This window comes from Malaya genurostris, chromosome 2 (assembly GCF_030247185.1).
Source record: "Malaya genurostris strain Urasoe2022 chromosome 2, Malgen_1.1, whole genome shotgun sequence".
NCBI lineage: Eukaryota > Metazoa > Arthropoda > Insecta > Diptera > Culicidae > Malaya > Malaya genurostris.
This window is the reverse complement of record NC_080571.1, coordinates 278,384,624-278,407,768: the sequence shown is the minus strand read 5'-3', so window position 1 is coordinate 278,407,768 and position 23,145 is coordinate 278,384,624. Positions and strand designations below refer to the sequence as shown.

General features: G+C 37.6%; 2 protein-coding genes across 6 annotated transcripts in view; one reads left to right on the top strand and one right to left on the bottom strand.

Moving 5' to 3' along the window:
* LOC131430237 (rab3 GTPase-activating protein catalytic subunit) overlaps nucleotides 1–23,145 on the bottom strand; it is a 507,058-nt gene that overhangs the window by 454,528 nt on the left and 29,385 nt on the right. The gene's annotated exons all lie outside the window — the stretch shown is intronic.
* Nucleotides 1–23,145, top strand: part of LOC131430239 (leucine-rich repeat and fibronectin type-III domain-containing protein 3) — a 461,469-nt gene that overhangs the window by 414,947 nt on the left and 23,377 nt on the right. For all 4 annotated transcript variants that reach the window (XM_058595032.1, XM_058595030.1, XM_058595031.1 and 1 more), the window contains 5 exons: nucleotides 11,406–11,890; nucleotides 11,967–12,917; nucleotides 12,977–13,500; nucleotides 13,566–13,922; nucleotides 14,133–14,280. In XM_058595032.1, the coding sequence (XP_058451015.1) occupies nucleotides 11,738–11,890; nucleotides 11,967–12,917; nucleotides 12,977–13,500; nucleotides 13,566–13,922; nucleotides 14,133–14,280 (2,133 nt within the window). In that variant the 5' untranslated portion in view covers nucleotides 11,406–11,737. The remainder of the gene's footprint in view (nucleotides 1–11,405; nucleotides 11,891–11,966; nucleotides 12,918–12,976; nucleotides 13,501–13,565; nucleotides 13,923–14,132; nucleotides 14,281–23,145) is intronic.

Here is a 23,145-nt window from a genome sequence, read left to right as displayed (position 1 = left end):
CAAACGAAGTAAGGTTTTCTCGAAATTCTTCCTACGTTTTCTGAATTGCAATTATTATACCACTTGATATCATTTTATTTTCCATCCGCGAAATTATAAAATGGTTCCAATTTACTTTCCATCCGCGAAACTTTAAAATGGGTCGCAGTCTTGACTGAATTCAACTACTCGATAGAAAATAATCGCTCGAATTTGAACTAAAATTTAAAATAATTCGCGAGATATTCCACGGCCTTGTTAATTACAATGAAATTTTAAAATCAAATTGAAACCGTTGGATCAATTTTCGTAAACCCAAATTCAAATGAAAAGTCGCTTAGTCACTTAGCCTGCTATGGAATTTTATCCAAATTCGACCACCAGTTTCGGAGTAACGGGGTAAAATACGTCTAAAAAAGAGCCCTGACCTAGGGTTTAACTCAAATCGAAGCAAATAGAGTATGGTTTTTTCAACTTTTAAGTTGTTAATTCTTAGACTAGCGCCTTGATTTCAACACTGTCACCATAACGAAAAGTGATGATTTACGCGATCTTCATCAGACATACGGTGAAAACATCCAAAAAAATCTAACCTAATTCTTTCTCGCACTCAGTTCGAATCACGAATGTTGATGTCGAGCTATCCCCCCCAGGTCCAGGTTTTCCGATGTAAAAACCATGGAATCGTCCTACTTCTGCTACCGTTTCCAAGATACCATGTCTGTTCTAATTAATTACGGCAAACATGACGTAACGTAACTGGAATTTGAGCAAATCTCATATGAAAACCAGATTCAAAACTGACTCGATTTTCTGTTCAACAACATTGAAACCAGGTTCGAAACTAGCTTCAAACAAACGGTTTGACAGCAGTTAGGGTGGAAACTGAGTTAGGTTTGGCATCAAGCGGAAACGATTCATTAGATTCATACAAAATGTCTAGTAGTCCCACAGCCTGCTATTGAAAAATGTCTGGATCCGACTTCCGGTTCCGGATTGACGGGGTAAATGTGCACTCGGTTTGCTCAGACACCACGGAACCAATGTTAGCCAAGTTTTATTAAAATGTAAGGTCTTATGATCGCTGTGTTAAGTGCTGTGTAATGTGATCCGAGTCCGACTTCAGGCTAAACACTGTTCCAATATATAGATAGCCGGATATCGGACATTGCTGTCAAACAGTCTGAAAATTAACATGCATCAATTGCTCATATCAACGATTATGAGAAGGAATTATTACACAACTAGGTGTATTGAATTTTTTTTTATAATTTCAATTTAAAATTCAGCTCTGAATCAACATCTAATCTTTTTTTATGAGTATCATTTGAAAAGTAAAGATGTTACAGCTGAAATAATTTTTAAGCATTTTTTTGGTTTTATGTTCCCGATAAAAAAGACGGGTGGGTAACGTCAGAGACATAACGTGAATACGAATAAAACTGACGTGCTTTTTCCACACTTCCGAATATCGATAATCGTACGTACTAGTTAATTATTTGAGTGAATTTTGCAAACTTTCCATGCTTATTCGCAGAATTCTAACGGTATAAGGCGAAACACACGAAAGCATAAAATTACAGGGTTGTGTACGGAACAAGATCGATTACGATGACAATAAAAATGCATCATACATTCATTTATATGAGAAATATCCACAACAAATCGTTGTGGCCATCTAGGATTTCTAAACATAAGTTAGGAATTGTTACGACATTAATTTCAATAAGTTAGCAGTAGTAGGTTCAATAGACTGATAGTTTTATGGTTTTAAACAGACGAGCAACCACTTTGTTCCGAAACGGTATATGTAAGTAGAGATACGGATTAGTACAACCTTTTGGTTTATTCGAAACAACTTCTATCGACGGTTCTTGATATAAAATTGATCACACAAAAAAGATTTCAATATTATTCAGTTCTTTTATAAAATGATTCTAGGTGATGTATTGTCATCATGCCAAAGATTTTGTCTGCAATAAAAGAATGAACAATTTCGCTATAGGCGAGAAAATCAATTATAATAACATTTCGATTATAAATTGAATGACAAAATGTGTCGTAAGCCCACTGTGCTTAATCACTGGGAATACTCCGCTTTTGTTTGTGTTGGATTCATGCAGTTGAAATTATTTTAGCACTGAATTTCACCCTTATGCTCGTTCATACCAAACTTACTTGAAACTACAATTTTGAGCTATTAGTGATTATCTCATACTACAGAAAGTTTTAGCCTACATTGCTGAACATTTTTTCGATGGTATGGAGGAAATATTATGTTGTTGCGTTACATACAACAACGCCCATTCTTGTACAGAATGAATTTTGAAAGGCGTCCCATAGTAAAGCAAGACGTATTCACATCAAAATAGTAGTATAAATATTTAAATATGATTCTACCGATAAAAAGAAGTAGCCGTTTTCGAAATAAAATCAGATTTGACATAAAACCTAAGGAACTCAAATTTTTATTGAAGTCTGTTGAATCTTTTTTTTGCTCAAATCTTATTTCATCTCCTTCTCGTCGATTGTTCGGAGCTCGAAACATTTTGAGATTTTCATTTTTTTCAAGAGAATTGTGATAAGCTTCTGCTTACCGAACACGTATGAGTTTTATTTGACCGTGATCTAATCTTAACGTGACAGTTTTATTGTACAATGATTTAAAATAGATCCTAATATAAACATATTACAATCCACTTTCTTATTTACAGTTTTAAGGATGTGGGAAGCATGCCCAAAATAACTCCACATGCAACTGCTTAACCCTTTTTCACGTTAGATTCTAGCTCCGCTCCATAAAGTTCTATTATTGCATCAGAATAGGCAGGATTCTTTCCAACAAATATAAAACAACCTAAACCACAAAATCAGAACCCAAATCAATACATTAGTTTTTCTTTTTCTCTGCAAACGGATGAAAACTTTACGACCCGTAACCGAAACAGCCTATTGCTCTCGCCATCCGTGGAACTCGAATCGGTGAATACGAATCGTTTTTACCCCTTTGGGATTTATGCTACGGGGATGCAAGAAAAAAAACAAACTTTTCCCGATACTATTCGACAAATTTTTCTTAACCAACTGCGAGCGAACCAACTGGCAACTGGCGGGTCAAAGTGGCGCGGGGAAAGTTAAACAGATATTTTTCCTTCTTTCCGTAGGCAACCGTGCAAAACTTCTCGCGTAATTACTCTGGAACCGATTCGGTTCGTTGAGCCAGCGGCAGGAGCCAAATTTGAATTGCAAATATTTAAACGATCCCACCAATCAGAATTTAAAGCGTTTACACTGTCGTAGTCAGCTGCTGACAGTGAATCCCGACCTCCACCAGCCCTGTGGTCCATATGCTAATCGAGACAAATGTTGATAAATACGAATGCATCAGGGAGTGATACATTTGCATTACAAATAAATCAACTGTGTGCGTGCTTGCGTGCGTGGTTCTTTGGTGTGGGTAACTCCGCAAATATCTCCGTCAACTAGAATACGGTTACAATAGTCCAAAATCCCACCCAGATTCTGCTGACTGTTTGGGGGCGGCAATCCGACCGAGAGCTGCTCTGTTTTTGTGCAAATCGCGATAGCGTACAATTTCATGAAGGTTACAAATTGAATCAATTTAGCTAGTTTATAACCGCAACGTATTTACATACTCTAATGCGAACCGCCTGTTCCGGATGGTTGGCATTCGCAGTTCCAGCATCACCAAGTTTATCGGCTTTGCTAAAAATCGGATTCGGTTCATCCACCCCTTCCGGTAACCGTGGAGGTAAATTAGCATAATTTATAATCGTTCCCTAATGGAAGGTGCAATGTTTGGCGGCGGTCGGTCGGTGGGTGGGTGTTCGAGGTTACACGATTTTATTCATTTGTTTTGGTTTGCAATTTCTATCGAGCCGAGCACAAATACCCACACGCATTCAGGTGTTTGCGAAGCTTAGTTTAAACGGGGAAGTGTTGATGGTGCGCACGAGCTTTAAAACAGAGCATGTTGAGGAGAGTGCAACTTTAGCGATTGGAAGCTTCAATCGAGTTCAAGTTCATGGGAAAAAATGCCGTTGCATGCTGCTGTGGACTAGCTGTATGGAAGTTAGAGTGAATTTGGGTGCAATTCATCTTCCGGCTAATCTAGGATGCGATAGATAGTAACAGTTTTAAATTATATGCAGGATGCGGAAGTAAAGTTCATTCTCTGAATCGAAAAATAATAATTTGATCAGTATCTAACGAGGAAAACAGATTGAAAAATTGACATGCGGATATTAATAACTGTGTAATAAAAAAAACTACGAAAAAGCATCCCCCCCTACATCTATCCAGGGAAACTGTTTTGCCAATTGAACTAAGATGCATGTAAATACACATGAAGAAACTGGTCTTATGGTTTGGATAATCGCAATGGACCAACTTTTCATTGCCAGTAACAATTCAACGAAAAGGTTTTTTTTGTGCTTTTGGAGCTGTTGTTCGCATGTTACGAAACAGCGTTCGTTCTAATACGGCACCCAATTGCCTACCGTTCGGATCATTCCCGTTGCTTTTAAACGTTGGCAAATGGCTAAGTAACACTGAGTGATTTTGCAAGTTTTTATATTATATCGTTGATTCTACCCCGACTTTAACTTTTACTTGAATCTGCGACGGGTCTTCATCGAGCATTTTTTTTTTTAATTTTTTATGTTCAAACTTTTGTGCAACCGTGCAAACCACGTCCAAAACGTTGGCTCAGCTAGAGCTTGCTCACCATACGCTTCCATCAAAATAAAATGACTTAAGGTGGCTGTTTTCGTCATGTTAAGGAGTGTATCGAAAATAAGCTATCCACATACATTTGTGTTGTACGCATGTATTTGTGATGGTTTTTTAAGCTCAGATCACAGATGTCAGCTTTCGTTTGTTTACTTGTTTGTGCGGTTGAAATTCTGCGTTTTCAAAATGTCGCGTATTGAAAAGGAAGTGAAAATTAAGGTTCTGGACACATGGCTAAGTGAGAAGGGTATTACTATGCGAAAATTGGCGAAGCGGTTTGGAATTCATCATGTCAGTGTTAAAACCATCTTTATCATTGTTTGACGGGTTGCATAATTATAATAGAGTTTGTGAAACCAAGATTAACCAGCCAGAATTTTTCATCGTTTTATTCTTGCAATTCGATTCTCATTGGGCAGCGAAAAAATCGAGCAATTGGACGGAAACGGCACTCTTTTGAACGTTTCTTGCCTTTTTCATGAAGAAAGTATAAAAAAGGATTGCCTTTTTTATAAAGCAACATGCTTTTAATTTTCTCGTAGATGGCAGGGCTGATTTACATGAAGTTAGGTTCAAATTGACGGTCTTACGACCCCATAGGTTGCTATACAATATTATCCGGATCGGACTACCCGTTCCAGAGTAACGGAGTACAATGTGGAAAAAAATGCACTCGATTTTCTCAGAAACCGCAGAATTGAATTACACAATCTAAGATTCAATTAAAGGTTTTATAATCCCAAATAATGCATTTTATACAGGTACGACATTCGGTTCCGGAATTGTAGGCTGATAAGATAAAAAAAATAATTTCAAGAACGCATTTCCACGCATGCCGCTGAAAACACGATCAAAATCCTTTCAACGAGCCTTACAGTTCTGCAATTGTGAATGTCTGGTTGGTTGATGGACAAAAGATTGATTTCGGGCTCAACGGATCTCCGTTCACGGTTCCGTAAATATCGGAAATAGTGATCAGTACTCTCAAAAATAAACTCATTTCTTTTTCTCGGAGATGACTTAATCGATTTTTAGAAACTTAGGCTCAAATGAAAGTGGCTTAGTACCCTTGACATATGTTAATTCTGAATTTTATCTGGATTTAGTTCATTTCGTTTCTGGAACTACAGGGTGAAGTGTGTTCAAAATTTTAATGTGTCATTTAGAGAAACAAAACAAAAAAGTTAAAAAAAACTTGGAGTAGGTAATGTCAGAAACATAGCCGCAAGATTGATGTAGGACTGCATTCGAGATGTTTGTAGATATTAACTTATTTGATAAAGGTTTAACCGTTTAATTCGGTTTCGGAAGATTGCGTTTGTATTCTAGGAATTAGAGCGGCAGCTTAAGACAGTTTTCTAAATAAGTTCTTTCCGTTACCATTGGGGTCCTGAAATGACCGTTAGTGGATTTGCAGTTTTTAAATAGACTATTTGGATACGGACGATTACGTTTATATTCCAGGAAGAGGGGCGCTTTTCCAAGTCATTTGTAAGTTTGAGCCATGACCTAGAAGAAATCATTACATAAATACAATCGTGACACAAATCGTTCATTGGCTCATATATTTCAATATTTCATATATTTCAATATTTGAGTAAAAGATTTTATTAAAATGCTGTACCGGATACATTTCCGGCTTTTAGAGGGGCCGAATTGTGGAATTCTCTACGATATTAAACACTTTTCAAACACTTTTCTCGAACGCGAAGCAGCCAAATGCTAGCTTTATTTGCGCTTGTTTGGTGCGAATTTCGCAAAGCGAAAATAGTACAAAGCTAATCAAATTATTCTTGATTTGAACTAAACTGATGATTTTTAACTCCGTTTTCCAAAGAAGTAATCTTAATAGTTCTTAAAATAACATTTTGAGACATTATAATGGCTGATTTTGTATAATGCTTCCCATCGTTGACGGTGATCAGCAGCTGGATGATGCAATCGTTAGAACTTTTCACAGCGTCGATTGATTTAATACTAAACCAGTTTTGGTTTAGAGCTTTACGTTATGGTTATACTTTGTAGCTTTTTCACACACGGACGGTCTTAACGACTACAAAAATAGCACCATATAGAATTTGGTGTCGATTATTTCATTTTGGATTTGCTCGTTTGTGCGAATTTCACGCTGCGAAAAGTGCACAAAGCTAATCAAACTGTTCTAAATTTGCAGTGAACTGATGATTTTCACTTTCGATTTGCAAAGAAGTAATCCTAATAGTTCTTTAGATAACATATAGAGTCATTGGAACGGCTGATTTTGCATAATGTTCCCCATCGTTGTCCACTTTTCGTTTTCTTTTTCTCCAATGCAAACGACCAACGGGTGACGCAATCGTTCTTGTTTGGAACTCACACTGTAAACGTCCAACAGCAGATATGCTCAAAGAAGAACTAGTTGCTGTTTTTCTTTAAAGAAAGACGTAAACCTACGACAAAATTCTAATCTGGGTTAAAAACTATTCAGATTTGTAGGTTATGTTAGTTGCTGGTCGAAAAATCTTTGAGATTAAATAAAAAGTATTTTCAAGCACCTCACAGTGGTATTTATAAGAATTTGAGTTATATGAGAATCCAATAGATGAATTGAAATCTTCATCATTGGACCTAGCTTCCCTTAATAATTCAACAAAACAATGTAACTTTGTAAACAATCCTCATTATTTGGCTTCTGAACCAAAAATTACAAAGCGTCGATTATCCTTTCGAGTAATCTTTTTTCAATACAATTTTCCTGAGTCTAACAAAGACAAAGTCGATTTTTTACCGTGAAAACTTCTTTATTCTTTAGTATAATCTCCTGAAAGATGGCTTTTTAGGCCGACCTTTAACGCAAAATAAATATTTTCTACAGCAAACAGTTGACCAAAAGCCGTATTTTAATAAATCACAACAAAGTGGTCGTACCGTCTTCACAGTACAATCTCCATCTAGAGCGATACACTTGATCCATCGGTCCTCTAACCTTTTTATGTCCTCTGAAAGAAAAAATATTTGTCAAGGCCTTCGAAATAGGCTTTCGTTTCTGCAATGAACTCAGCATTCGACGAAAATATCTTTCCCTGGATAAACCTTTTCATATTTTGAAATAGATAATAGTCACTGAGGGCCAAGTCTGGAGAATACGGGGGATGGTGGACCAATCCGTACCGCAAATCATACAATTTCTCCATTGTTTTTTTTTTTGCATGAATGCGCTGGTATGTCTTTTTTCATAGCTTGATTAAAACTAGAATTCGTTTGACACGATCAGCTTTTATTCAAAAACTAGTGGATAAATTGTCATGAAATTTGGTATTGGGCCATCAAGAGGCTTATTCTCAACAAAAGTCCACAGGGTTCGAAACTATTCACGCCTTTTCTGTGAGAGGAACGGGACTTTTCATTACATGTAGCATTCTACGAGACGCAGAATGAAACAAAGAGAAAAATGGAGAATCCAAAATAGAGAATAGATAATGAAAGGAAAATCGAAAAATGTTGTCCTCAGAAGAAAAGGTTCGAACCGACAACTGTTTCCAATTTGAATAACTATCTGAATAAGTAACAAAACCACTTTTCAAAAGCATACCGGTAAGCACCGTACATGCACACTGTGCATGCTTGATGAAGTTTAGATATTACTAGCTGTAGGGGAAAGTCGACTGACTTGGGCCATTTTTCACTTCACATTTTTGAATAACTGTAAATGACAGCTATTTCAAATTCCACACTCTGGCATTTTAGTATACCATCTTACTTTCATTGTGAATTCTTTACAAAAAGACTCCACTGTAATTTATACATATAAATTGAACTTGAAAACTTATTGAAACATGACCCAAGGCACCCTACTTGCCTTGAGTCACAACTACCATAACTGAATGTATTATTGTTTCAATTGATAAAACTGAATAATGATGTTTCTCTAAAAAAAAATGATTATGATAGATTTTGCTCACAAATTCATATTCATTCTATTCTGAATACGACTTACTTTACTATGGAGCGCTTTTTAAAAATTTACCCTGTACAAGAATGGGTGAATCAATCGTGAAAACCTCTTGTTGCACTTAACCCAACAACATAATTTTTTGTACAATCTATCGAAAATATGATCGCAAGTTTGGGATAAAATTTTCAACAGTGTGAGATAACAATAAATAAACCAAAAACAAAATTTTCTAAAACGTTTGGAAATAGTGAGGAAAACTCATTATGCTTGCTTGCCTTTTTCGCACCCGGACGAGGGTTTTGAGGTAGTCAGGCACATATCAGTTCCGATGTTCTACTGGACGAGTATGAAATAAAACTTTGACCAAAAGCCGTTCATTTCTTCTAGTGCTTTAAACGGAACTGGATGTCGAGGTGAGGTGCTGGTGACTGGTCCTGCCGACGTTCGAAGTCCAAATAAGAGCACGACCTGAGCGTTTCACGCTTTATACAGAGGTGGTGAGAGAGCCCCATTTGGAATTATTTGCACTTTGAACGTCGGGATGAACAGTTACCAGCTATGAGAGCAAACCTTTTGCGTGGTACAAAACCTCAAACGCTCAGGTCGTGCTCTCATTCAGACGCAAATCGTATTCAGCTGCTGAATACTGGATCTGGATTTGGGAGCTTAATTTTTGATTGATTTATGTAAACGAATTCTAAAACTGAATTCCAAATATAATTCTGTACTTAATTTCGAGTTTAGAATTTAGTTTCAAAATTCTGTTTCAGAATTTAGCTCCAGAATTCAGAGGCTGCATGCTGGAACTGAATTCTGGAACTGGATTTCGGAACAAAATTACAACTGAATTTTGTACGTATTTGGTTCTTGAACTCAGGTCAAGTTTCTGAATTCTATTAATTGATTCTTTTTAAAACTATTAATATATTTCCAAAGAATTATACGAAGTTTTCCTACTATGTAAATCTACCATGCCGGTTGTTTCAGGTCCAGAGCCAGTTTCCCTTCAAAGAAGATCGATTGCGTCATCCTGCTGGTGGTCGTTTGCATTCGAGCGAAATACACAGAAAAGTGGACAACGAAGTGAGAACATTATACAAAATCAGCCCTTGGTTTCAAATGCTGTCTAAAGAACTATAAGGATTGCTTTCTTGCAAATCGGAGATAAAAACCATCAGTTTAGAGCAAATTTAGAATAATTTGATTTGCTTTGTGCCGTTTTTGGCCGTGAAAAACTCGCACCACCCGAGTGCGAATAAAGCCAGCATTTGACTGCTTCGCGTTCGAGAAAAATGCTTCGAATAGTGTTTAATATTTCAGAGAATTCCACAATTTGGCCCTTCTGAATTCCAAAAAATAATCCCGTGCAATATTTTGATAGTTTTATTCACTGAAATATGCAAATCCGAAGTTGAATTATCGACATCAAAATTCTGTATGTTATCCTACACTCATTTGTTATATGGAATCGTAGACTTTTTTCCCACAGAGTAGAAGTATTTCAGATTTAGTTTGTTCCCTATCTATTTTTCGTTAGAAATTGATTTAAAGTTTGAATATACTATTTACGACTCGAAAGAAACTCGATTGCACGAGATACGAGGAACTTTTGACAAAAGTTATTATTTTCGAATTAGTTATGGTGTTAATTGCTTTGACTAAGGTGAATTTTTTGTTGACGAATTATTGATATATTAATTAGCATCATCCTAACCCTAAATAAATCCTGAATATGGCATATGCACTTTTGAAAATTGAGCCTGATATCCTCGATGCACGAGGAACATGAAATCACTCCTAATCATATTAAATTCATTTTCGTTCGGCACATCAGTGTTCTGCAAATAGCTGCCTGGCGGTTTAAATTGAACTGCCGAGTTTTGCATTAAGCAGTTCATTTTGATATTAAATTAACTTTTTACCAATTAAAAATGTGTTCGCTTAACCGATAAGAATTTAGCAAAATACACAGAAAAGTAGTAGATTGTTGTGGCCTAATTTCGATGACGTATCCAAAAACGTTCACTCTAGAAAAGCTCAGTTTTTCACACATTAGCGAGAAACTTATTCGCTGCAAATAAAAAATTGGAATTACACTCTCAAAAAAATTACTCAGGTGATGAAATGAGTAATGATTTCACAATGTATATTAATTATTAAATACAATATATCCCCAGAACCGTGAGTGAGATTTTGCTCAAGACAACAAAATCTACAAATGTTTTATTACAACCTTGGCCATGGCTGCTGCTTCCTCAGTAATCATTCCAAATGGCTGCGACATGACAGAGGACAGAGCATAAAATATGACTTCCCATTGTGCAAGCATACTGCAGCGTTTTACTGCGCGATGCAACTTTGTACCTCTGCAGCGGACAGCTGCAGGGAAGAAATCACGTTACATTCGAACGCGTAACTACTCCAGAACATCCCATTAGCTTGAGTGGTTTTCACTATAATAAAAATTGATGACCCCTTCCGATGTCCTCGCCACCCTCCGGTCGAAGAGGCGACTCATCATCTCTCGTCGATACTTGACCCCATTTATCCACCATTCAACTTTCCCGACTATATCCTCACAGTCTGCAACCAAAATCTCTTTACTGTCAATGTCCCTTTGCTTGCGTTCGAGTGTCGTAACGGAACTGTGCCGGGAGCCACGGTTCAAACAAGCTTATCATCAATCATATTTAGTGGTAACGGATTTGCATGTTCTCATTTTCTTTTCGTTTTGTTACAGATTCTATCGCCAGCAACAGAAGCATCACCAAACGCAGAAGCAACTGAGGAAGTTACAATTTCACCGGAAGTAATCGACCCTCGCTGGAACAGATAGTAAAAACGACATACTCCGTGTTGAAACAGAGCGAAAAAAAAACAGGAAAACCTGCGGCGAATGTCCGCGGAACAATTCGCTTGTATGTCATATTCGGCACCGAACTGAACCTTCGTAGTTAGGCTACAGTGCATTCCAATAGTAAAATTGTGTTAACGCTGCTCCGGCAGTTGATTTGTAGTGTTAAATTTTTGTTATCGTTAGTTGACTAGTGTTTACGAATATCCGAAACGAAAATGTTACGAAATTTAGGATTACTTCTTTCGACGCTCCTGCTCGTCAACTCCTCAGTTGCGCAGTGCCCTTGGCAGCGGGAGGTGCCCGATCTGCAAACTTCGTGTCTATGTGCCTATAATCTTGGGCAGGAACTGTCCGTGCAATGTGATCAAGTGAGTATCAAATAACCGCAATAGGATTATGTTGCAGATGACCTTCTGATATCAATAACCTTTACAACCTCGACAGGTCGATTTCCCCACGCTGGTCGAAGCCTTAGACAAATACGCACGATCGACGGCCCTCGATCTGTTGTACATCAATAATTCGACTATCGAAAAGTTAGATGCAAACGTCTTCGAGAATTTGAAACTGTTCAACGTACAGCTAAGTAGCTGTGATATACGACGAATCGACGATATGGCTTTCAAAGGTCAAGAAAACATTCTGAAAAACCTGAACCTGCAGGATAATCTGCTGGATGAGGTTCCCATCAGGGCGTTGAAGATTCTGAACATTCTTAATCTGCTGGATCTGTCCAAGAACAGAATCCACACCATTCCCAATGATGCCTTCAACGGGTTAGCCAAATTATCGACGCTTAAGCTTAGTGATAACAATGTCACACTGGCTCCCTTTGCTTTCCGGGGGCTCGAAAATAGCCTGAAAAATCTGAACCTTAAGGGCACCAAACAGAAGCGAGTTCCGGAAGCAGTCCGTGGACTTAAAATGCTTGCCTTTCTAGATTTGTCCCAGAATGGGATCCGCGAGCTACCCGGGAGCGCTGGAACGCGTACCTTCGAAGGTTTGGAAGCTCTGACGGCTCTCAATTTGGAGCGAAATCTCATCCAAACTCTCGGAGAGAATGCGTTCTCTGGCGTACGCAAAACGTTAAGTTCGCTAAGTTTGCTGAACAATCTTCTAGCGGAATTTCCCGTCGGTGCTATCCATTCGCTGCGGGAGTTGCGAGTCCTGGACATTGGTTTTAATCTGTTGACTGCCTTGCCGGAAACAGCATTCCGTGGTAATCCGGCCGTTACTCTGCTAGCCCTTGATGGGAATCCGCTTCCAACCGTGCCTGAGAAAGCTCTACTTCATCTGAATCGAACTTTGCGGGGTCTATCGCTTGGTGGTAGATTCCTGCACTGTGACTGTAAGCTACGCTGGGTAGCCGAATGGATTCGAAATGGTGATCTACAAGTACGTTGAGTACGACCATCGGAGTTTTCGCCTTACTCAATTAACCTATTCTGTTTCAGGTCACATCCCGTGAACGCAACCCACAATTCTGCGGATCTCCGAATCGCTTCCGTGATCGAGGTTTCTACTCTATTCAACCGGAGGAACTTACCTGTCCAGACGCCGAGGTCAGTCTGGATGGTCCCGTTGGTGTTGTGGACTCACTACTCCCGAAAACAACAACAGTCCTCACTACTCTTCCACCGACTTCAGTGGAAATGACGAACTATACAATCAGCAGTACGACTGCTTTGTCGACGACCTCACTAACCACAACGCCCATTGCATCATCATCGTCCTCGTCCCAGGAAACTGTTCAACCAAGTTCAACCACCGACAGCACAACCGTGCTGACGACCACAACACAGTCTACGACTAAACAAAGCACCACGACAACCACCAAAGCCAGCGTTACGAAGAACTGGCGTACCAACAACAATTCACCTCCACATAAGCAAAGACCCCCGCTGGTTTTGGGTTTCCCACCGCAACGAGGCACTCAGATCGATGATTCCAAAGAGGTTCAGGTTAAAAATGCTTTCAGGTAAGCTCACCGAATCTTCGCCCAAGCGAACTATGTCTTACAACAGTCCATGCCTTTTTTTACAGTTCCCGACAGGACAGCTCCGTCATCATTCAGTGGGACTCGGACACCGCCAACATTCTAGGCTTCCGTGTTGTTTATCGTCTCTTTGGCGATAAGAGCTTCAAACAAGGACCGCCTCTAGAGGCTAGTGAGCGGGAGTTCAAAATAAAAAATGTCCCAACGGCTGAGTGCATCATTGTGTGCGTCGTGTCACTGGAGGAGATCAGCGTTACGCCGGAGAATGTGCCTTACAGTCAGTGTCGCGAGGTGCGGACAATTGCCTCACCAGCTTCCAACATGGATAAGATCACGATCGCGGCCAGTGCTGCCATCTGCGGTACGATCGCAATTGCAGTGATCGTATTCATCGCCGCTACCAGGTACGGTTTGTCGAACATTCATACTATCGTTTCCTTCTTGTCTTATTTTGTTTTTTGTTTCGGAAACACAATACCTACCAAATTATGACATTCATGCACTGACCATCTACCATCTTATCTCCACACTGCGTTTGTACCATCTCTCTCTCCTACATGTGTGTGCGTGTGTTTGCGCTGGTTTTGCTTCTACAACAAAAGGCTTCTTTTCAGGCGGCAAAGGAAACGGCTTCAATCGATGTCGCAGCAGAAGAGTGCCCTGCCAATAGCCGGACTGCCGGTCAATTGCTGCGGACCGACACCCAGTCCCAACGGACCGCTAGGATCGCTGGCCACACTGTCCGCGTTCAACTCCCACAAGGTAAAGCGAAGCTTTTTCGGCAACCGTAACAAACTAACGATTACCAAGCTTTGAAATTGTGGTTAACCTTGTTTTGTGCTTTGCGTGTTTTCCGTTTTCTTTCATTTTGTTGTTGTTGTTGTAATATTATTTACTTAGTCTTAACCATTAGCGTTTAGTTTCGTGTGCAGAGTAGCGATTTGTTAACAACGTAACCCGTCCTGGTGACTAGTGTCGATTAAGTTCCGGGCATGCCTAGCTTCAAGATGAAATATATTGAGATTAAAATCGATAAGTTCTTGAATCTACGTATTCCGCTAACGGTAGTTAGTTTAGCTTTAATATGTGTTGAATTATGATTTCTTAATGTACTGCAAACTGTAATTCTAGATACCGTGTACAAAGTAGTATCCTTAGTGATAGAATAGGAAAATAGAGCAGCCAGGAATTTGCACCAAGAGTAGTGCTTTGAATGCTCCAAAGACTACTGGTTGACTTTTCGATAACGTAAACTTTTTTTCGGACGAGGGAATATTCGAACGAATCTTGATACACCCTCTTCTTGTAAGTGCAAGGAAATGCTTAGATATAATGAAAGAATGAACACATTCTGAAATATGCTGTTAGGTAATATTATATTCATAGATTGGTCTTTAATTGGTGGTTAAGGGATTCTTGTAGCCATATCAACAAAAAATACCATACTATACTCAACAAAGTTCTGGATTATGGGTTCCATGAATGAGGCGTTAGTCTTGCCAGCCAGTTGTCTTTTGTTCAATTCCCGACCTTTGTTACCCTCGAAGAGGAATTGTATTCGGGAAATGCGTCGTGCATGCATCTATATAAACAGTGCTATAGAAGCATCACGTTCCGCGATATTTGTGCTATCATCATGATTAGTAATTGAGATGATAGAGATACAATCATATTGTTATAGATATATGCTATCTCTAATGAACAACTGTGGTGTAAATACTCCTCACTACAATCGAGTCACCGTTGAGATATAAACTTGAGATATTGAAGCGGTAAAAATTGAAACATTTTCAACATAGTAAATCGACCAACCGTTTAACGATGTAGAACTCACCACCGTTTTGCTTCTATTGAGATAGAATTTTGCGTTAGTTGTTGATTTAGGTTGATTTTAAATACATCTTCAAGTAGAAGGTTCATCCTCTAAGTAATATGCGAACTTAGAATCTCCTAGTGACTTGTTGTGTGAGCCACTAGAAGAACTTTTTGGTGAAACGTTGGACTTACTAGACTCAGAAAACTTTGTAGAAGAGCTTCGAATCAATAATGAAGAGGTGGATTCGTGGCATTCACGTCAACTCGTCGAGTTTTTAAATTTCATCCGATGAGTAGAATAAACGGAAAAAATTTGAAATAAGACTATTGCACCAATAGTCAGCTCATTAGTAGAGTCGCCATATGTTTTGCCTATTACTCGAGCTCCGATCAACGAATAGTGAAAAAAAATCAGATACAATAACTTTGCTTCGACTCTAAGAAGCATTTCCGCAGAAAAAATATTCGAAAAACGTTCACCACGGCTGTTACAGCACGGACGATCGCACAGTGATGCCTCTCCATACAAAAGTTGGCTAAAACCATAAATATGTCAATAAACGTCAGCTGGATGAATTTTTATTAATAATTTGAGGTCTCTGAATATATTTCCATCTTGATAATATGAAGAAATATTCGATCCACCTAAAAGTGACATGATGAACCGTTCGCTACGGACCGGAAAATGAAGTTTTTATTAATAAATTAACTTGTATATTTTTTTTCTATTTCGCGATTGATTTGGAGCTTTCACTAATGTTTCAGATATTGATTAAATCTGAGTAGAAGTTATTGTTGTGAATACGACTTACTTTACTATGGGGTGCCTTTTCAAAATTTACCCTCTGAAAGAGTGATAAGTTTTTGATCGTGAATATCTCTTGTTATATCTAACGAATCCACATAGTTTTTGCTACACGCCATCGGAAATATGATCACAATTTTATGATAAAATTATCAGTTGTGTGACATAATTTCAAATAATTCAAAATTAAACTTTTCTGAAATGTTTGGTATAAACGAGTATCAAAGGGGATAATCTATAAGGCGCGTTTGCCTTGCTCGTATTTTTAAAGCTCATAGTTCAGTGATCTGTGAAAGGATTTATATAATCTAACTACCAATAGAATCGAAATTCTTCAACTTAAACGTGTATAGCTAAAGCATTGAAATATTTCAATAGTACACTATTGAAAAACCTGTCTCATTTGACCCATGTAAACACCAGCCAATCAGAACGCGTTCTGAGGAAGAGAACAAAATATCTGCTGCTGTACAACGAATCGTTCGAGAAAAATGTTCCGAAAAGTGTTGAATATCGTAGTGAGTTCCTCAATTTGGTCCTTCTGAATACTAGAAACGAATCCCTATAGCATATTGATAGTTTCTTTCAATAAATTATGCAAATCCGAAATGAAATAATCGACATTAAAATTCTGTATGCGGCTATCACGTAAAAAGAAAGCTCCTAACAAAAATTGGGTCAGTCTGGATTCTATCGCCAATGCGAGCAGATGTATTTTGTGTCGTTTGCAAAGCTAGTTTCGCTTCCGACAAGAGCGATTACGTCACAGCTGCCAGTCATTTGCATGGATGAAAAAACAACGGTGGAGAGCATTACACAAATTCAGCAGTTCTAATGGCTCTAAAAGTTTTCTAAAGAACTATAAGAATTTCTTGCTCGCAAATCGAAGGGAAAAATATCCTCAGTTTAGTGCAAATCTAGAACTGTTTGATTTGATTTTTGCACTTTTCGCTGTGTGAAATTCACAGTAATCTAGATCAAGTGAAGCCTTCTTTGTTTTTGCGAAAAATGTGGAAAAGGGAAATACTTGCATAATTCATACAATTGATCATAATTGCTTGCATAATTCATATAATTGATAGAACATGATAGTGTTGAAGAACATGTCAGTTGTTTTCGTATTAACGACATTCAGTTATGTCTCTGACATTACCCACCCGCCTTTTTTTCGGAGTATACATTATACATCGAAAAAAAACTTATCTTAATAATTTAATAATTTTGATATGCTGTAACCTACAACTGATGAAGTTTCTTGCACTATGAGTAAAGATGGAAGAATAATAAACGAAAAAGATTTTTTTTCACATAAATGTTGATTTTTGGAAAATGTTCTGCATACATTTTTTAAGTTTTTCGACTTGATTTTTTGAAGAAACGCAATATCTATGAACCCAATAAACCCGATAAATTTATGTGAAATTTTTACATTAAACACCCTGCATCTTCTGAACCGGAAGTAGGATCTGGTTGAAAAACAAGCAGTTTTATTGGACCTTAAGACCTTTTCTTTCGATGTTAGATGGACGAAATTGGTTCAGTCATCTATTAGCAAAATGAGTGACATTATTTTAATTTCATTGAATATATATCATCCTGTGTTTCCGGAACCAGAATTCGGATCCAAATGAAATTCAGAAACCTTATATGGGAGCATAGGACTGATCATATGAGTTTAAGTTTGTAAAAATCAGATAAGCCATCTTCGAGAAAAATTAATGAAAATTTTTTTCTCACAAATTTGCTTCTCTCGACGAACTTCTTCGAATGGTATAAGGGCGTAAGAAGTTGTGTTCTTGCGGCAATCATTGCTGCAATCAGTATAAATGAATATGAATTTGAAATTGTTTTGAATTTGAAATTGAAAATACTGAAATCTTCCTAATACATATGTGATTTTCGAACGATTATGTTGGTCTTTCTTCGTAATATCAATTGATTTTCATCAACCACAATCAGCTTGCTTTCGGTATGCGAAAGAAAGTTTAACCAGAAATACGACTTATGAAATAAATTGGGGTAAAACGGGTTAAACAGGTTAGTACTGTCATTTCCATTGTGTTTGATTGGATTACAGATGTTTTGTACGTGATATGAACCAATATTGGTAGGTCATATTGGATCTGCTTCGGGATTGTAAATCTGAATTCAACATAAAATTATATTTGTCGGAAAATTGGAGTAAAACGATGTAGCACGAAGCATGCGATCATGAACACTATCTGTAAATTATTATTTGAGGTTATATGCGAAACATAGAACTGTCTTGTTTAACCAAAATTGGTCCAAACACCGATCAGTAGAACTTTTTTTCTGTAAATTCACGGAAGAAGATGACTGGGGGTAAAACAGAATACAGTTGTTTGCGGTCAATCTTATTAAAAACAATCCATTTATCTAACTTATGAGCATGTCAGGAATACCTTCCGATCGGTGGAATTGAATTTTTTCCTGAGTTTCACAGTTAGTTTTCAAAGTAAAGTCAGATAAAAGAGGAATTGGAGCAAAACGGGCATGATAGTGAATTTTACGGATATTCTAACTATCATAAATCGATTCCACAGAAAAATTTGCATAAGAAATACTAATTTTGAAAATGTTTGCTCATGTTTTTATAAAATTATTGGGCAAAGTCGTTTTTGATCGTTTTTTCCCCACTGTGCATCGCTTTATCATCAAGCGCATAAAACTCCTACTACTGGAATAAGCCGAAAAGCTGCTTACACAAAAATATCGATATTTCCGTTTAAAAAGGACGGGTTTAACCAAATTATGGCTTGTTGGATAGCTATCACCATGCGGAATCTAAGTCTAAAGACATATTCTATTTTAAAGATAAATTGTGACAGATATTGTCAAAAAAATGAAAATTTGGACATAACACTTCGTATAACTCAAAAAGTAAACATTAGATCTCAAAACAATTCAATTCAATAGCGTTCAGAGTAACGAAGAGACTCTTCATTTGCGACTAGTTTGATCAAAATCGGTCCACTCATCTCTAAACTCTCCACCTCTTTGTTGACAACCCCACACACATTATATGACACTGAATATGTAAATGACAATCGGCCCTACGGAAAATTTTTCTAAAGTTTGAGCGAATTCTATACCTGTTTTTTATATTTATAAAAAAAGATAAAACACTACTAATTTATTCCAACGGTTGATTTTTATAACGACATTCATGCAGGTGTTTTATGTTATGTATGTTATAAATATTCCGCATTTATTTATCATATAGCCGTTTATTTGAATTTTACTTTTACGACTTATTTTACAAAAGTATCCCTAGCGATTTTAGTAGTAAAGCTATTTTTTTTTATTATTTAAAAGATATTTTTATTCAGGCCTTTTTGCGTACAAGCTTTACGTGGCCGAATAAGCCGATTTTTCAAATAGAGAATTTTTGAAGTGGATCTTGTTGTCACTCTTTTTCTAGGAGGAGAAGAGCTTCCATTGCCCTCCTGCGAGGGTTGAGGGGCACTTTGTTCGTGGCTCGTCTCGTCCTTCATTGCCGCATCGGTGATTTTGTTGTTGATTTCCGTCTTCTTTTCGTTTTTCTTGTTGTTCGCAGTCTTGAGCTCGTTGCTAGTTGCTGTAGGAGCGCCTTGTTGTACATTGGTTGCAGTTGTTGGTTGGTTTGATGGTGAAACAGAAGTATTATGCTCACTAGTTTTCGTTGTTGAACGGTTGACCTTGTCTTTGGTTGAAGATGTTCTTTTCGCAGTTTCAGTGCAAGGTTTACCGTAGTGTGCAGGTTGTTCACAAAACTGACATGTAACCAGCTGATTTTCATAGGTAATCAGCGTTTTACACGGATGTATCCCACATTGACCACAAATGATGTACTGTGCACCTCGTTGTTAACCGAAGCGAATGCAATTGCATCGCTTCCACGTTCAAACATAATGTACACACAGTTAGACGCCTTGTTGAATTGAATCTCAGTTACATTCTTAGCGTCTAGATGCATTCGTTCTTTAAGTAAGATTTCAATTTCATTTGCTGCTGGTCTAACTTTGCAACGCTTGAAATCTATACAAATTGAGTTTGGTCTTGTTGGCCAAGTTTCAGGCTTTGTTAAATCGTATTTGACCATTCCGTACACTCTATTGTTCACTGCACTGTATTGTCTTTGTTTCATTTGCTTCGACCGCAAACGATTTTCGACTGTGTTGGCTGAGATGCGAGTACGAACTGAGTAAAGCTATTTTATCAAGCATTTCAGAGTGTTCCCAAAAATATTATTCTCTTTATTCTAACATTTTTATTTTTTCTTTCTCCTGTTTGGTGTTTTTGAACATATTTTAGATCTAATTTAATTTTTTTTTGTGACTGATGCATTCAAACAGTGATTTTGGAATTGAAATTTTTGGCAAAACCAGTTCAAAAGTAGGTCATTTTGAAACTGGTATATTTAAAGTTGAGGCATTCAAAACTATTTTTTACTTCTCTCATTCTTTAGAAAAAGCTTTCAACAATGTTTATAAAAAAAAGTTTTTTCAAATAAAACCATTCGAAAAATCCAACAAATAAGTGTTGTATGAGCAATTTTCAATACATTAGTCAAATTTCATAATAAAAATATTTAGAAAATTCCCTATTGAGCCGTGCACTGAGAAAAATCGTTTTTAAAAGTTTAAAGTCAATTTACAAGAAAACGCCATTTTTTATTCGGATGAAGCTTGGTCCCAAGATAGGTACCTATGTTTCATACCAACCGTTCATACATTGCGCTTTAACGAAAAAAAAAGTTTTTCTAACAAAAACTTTGTTCAAACTGATTTTTTCCAGTTATTTTTATCGAAAACTAAACTAAACTGAAAGTTGACGAATTTTACACCAGTTAAAACAGCGGACCTTCCATGTGTTGTATGCGTAAATTTTCAAAAAAAAAATCAAATGTTTCGAATGACACTATGTTTTAAAAATTCGCATTGAGTTCTAGGTGGAAAAATATAAACGTATTTGTAATATTTAAAGTCAACACACAAAATGCGTCGTTTTCATTGGGTTAAAATTTTGTCCTAAGAGAGGTAATTATGTTCCCTACCAACTGTTCATATATTGCAATAAGGCAAGTTTTTTGAACTAGTTTTGCCAATAACTTCAGTACCAAAAGCGCTTTCTGAATGCATCAGCAACGAAAAAAAATGTTTTAATTAGCACTAAAAGATGTTCAAAGATACCGAACATGAGAAAGGAAAAAAATGTTACAACAATAAGACTGATTTTGAGGAACACCCGACGACTTCAGAAGAGCTGTTAGATATAAGTTGTTCTTTAATTTTGCAGTAGAAAGCAAACCTCTATCTCAAGACGTTCGGAATATAATTTTCGGATCACCCTAATAATAAGAGCCACCCTGATAGCGTTTATATCCAAAGAAAGCTCCTTCGACACTGATCATTTGTCCTGAAGGCACCGCAGCGCTAAAGTATAAGGCTAGACCACGAATATTTCTGTCCCACTATACATTGTAGGTCCGGACCACTGTGCATTGAGTAAATCAGGAATCAGAATTAATGGGCAAACAAATGACACGTTTCACTAGTGCCTTGCCGTGTCTTCTCAACAATTTCCTGATGAGAAGGGAAGGCTAGAAGGTACATGGAAGAGAATTGCGAAGGGGGTGAGGTGGGAAAATAACACAATACATTAAGAAATAAATTGTTCTGCATCTCCGAAATGATGCTGAACGATTTGCAAGTTCCAAAATGCACAGTTATTAAAACCTCCAACCCCCGAGAAGATTTAGAGATTTTACAAAAGCGACACCATTCTGCGATCCCGGAAGAATGCAGAACGATTCGCAGTATCTATGATCAGAAGTAAATTCAGCACCCCATACGGGATGGCAAACAATCTGCTAAAACCCATTAGGGTCAATACAGAAAGGATTCATTGGCTCCAGGAAGAACGATGAACCCTTCTGACTACCACATTGGGTGAGAAACGATAGAATATCCTTTAATTTTAGCTCCGCATACACAGACTCAACCATGTATGGAGAACCAAAAACCGGGATACGTAGTTGCGTCAATGCGGGACAGTTACATATCAGATGATAGGAAGTACCGTAATCGCATTCACACAAATCACACGAATAATATTCAGCACGCTGAATAGTAGCCATGTAATAATTGAGTTTGCAATGTCCAATCAGAGCTCTGACCAGAATACTGTAATCATGCTTGGAAAAAAAGAAGTAGACATTTTGACATTTTCAGATTGAAATCTGGTAAAAATGCTTTTGTCTGAATGCAAGTTTGCTAGCTGCGCCAGTAGCTTGCATGTTTGGCTGCAGCTCAAGAACGAATCTTGTGTTTTATCCAACCATGATGAGTCATCACAATTCGGTGGAACATTGTACGTTTGTGGTCTTTCACATTTTTTTGCGTCTTGCACGCAAGTTTTACTTAAATGCAGTGTTTTCGCCACATCTCTTACGGAACTGTTCGGATTAGTCTTGAAAGCTTAAACTATCCGCTTGTGATCCTTTCCACTATACGGAAATTCATTTTGACTATTTTTTTCATTACGATTAACAGTTAAACATTCGTTGTATATCAGGTATACAACTTTGCTTCCACCGTTTTTTCCAAAATTAAAAGGTTTGTTGCGAAAAAGTGCTTACAGAAGTATTATTCAGAGTATTCTCCGTCGCTAGCGACAACTTTCTCCCAACTTTCCGGCAATTTTCGGATCCCGGATCGAGAAAAGGACTCCTCTTTTGACGCTATTCATGAAGCAATCCATTTTTTCAACTCTTCGAAGGATTGAAAATGTTGATCTGCCAGGCCGTGTACCATCGAACGGAATAGGTAAAAGTCAGAAAGGGCGCCATCTGGAGAATACGGCGGCTGGAGACTTTCCATTTCAGTGTTTCCAGGTACTTTTTGACCACTTTTGCGACATGAAACCGAGCATTGCCGTGTTGGAAGATGACTTTGTCATGTCGCTCTAGATATTGTGGCCGCTTTTCTTTTAGCGCGCGATTAAGG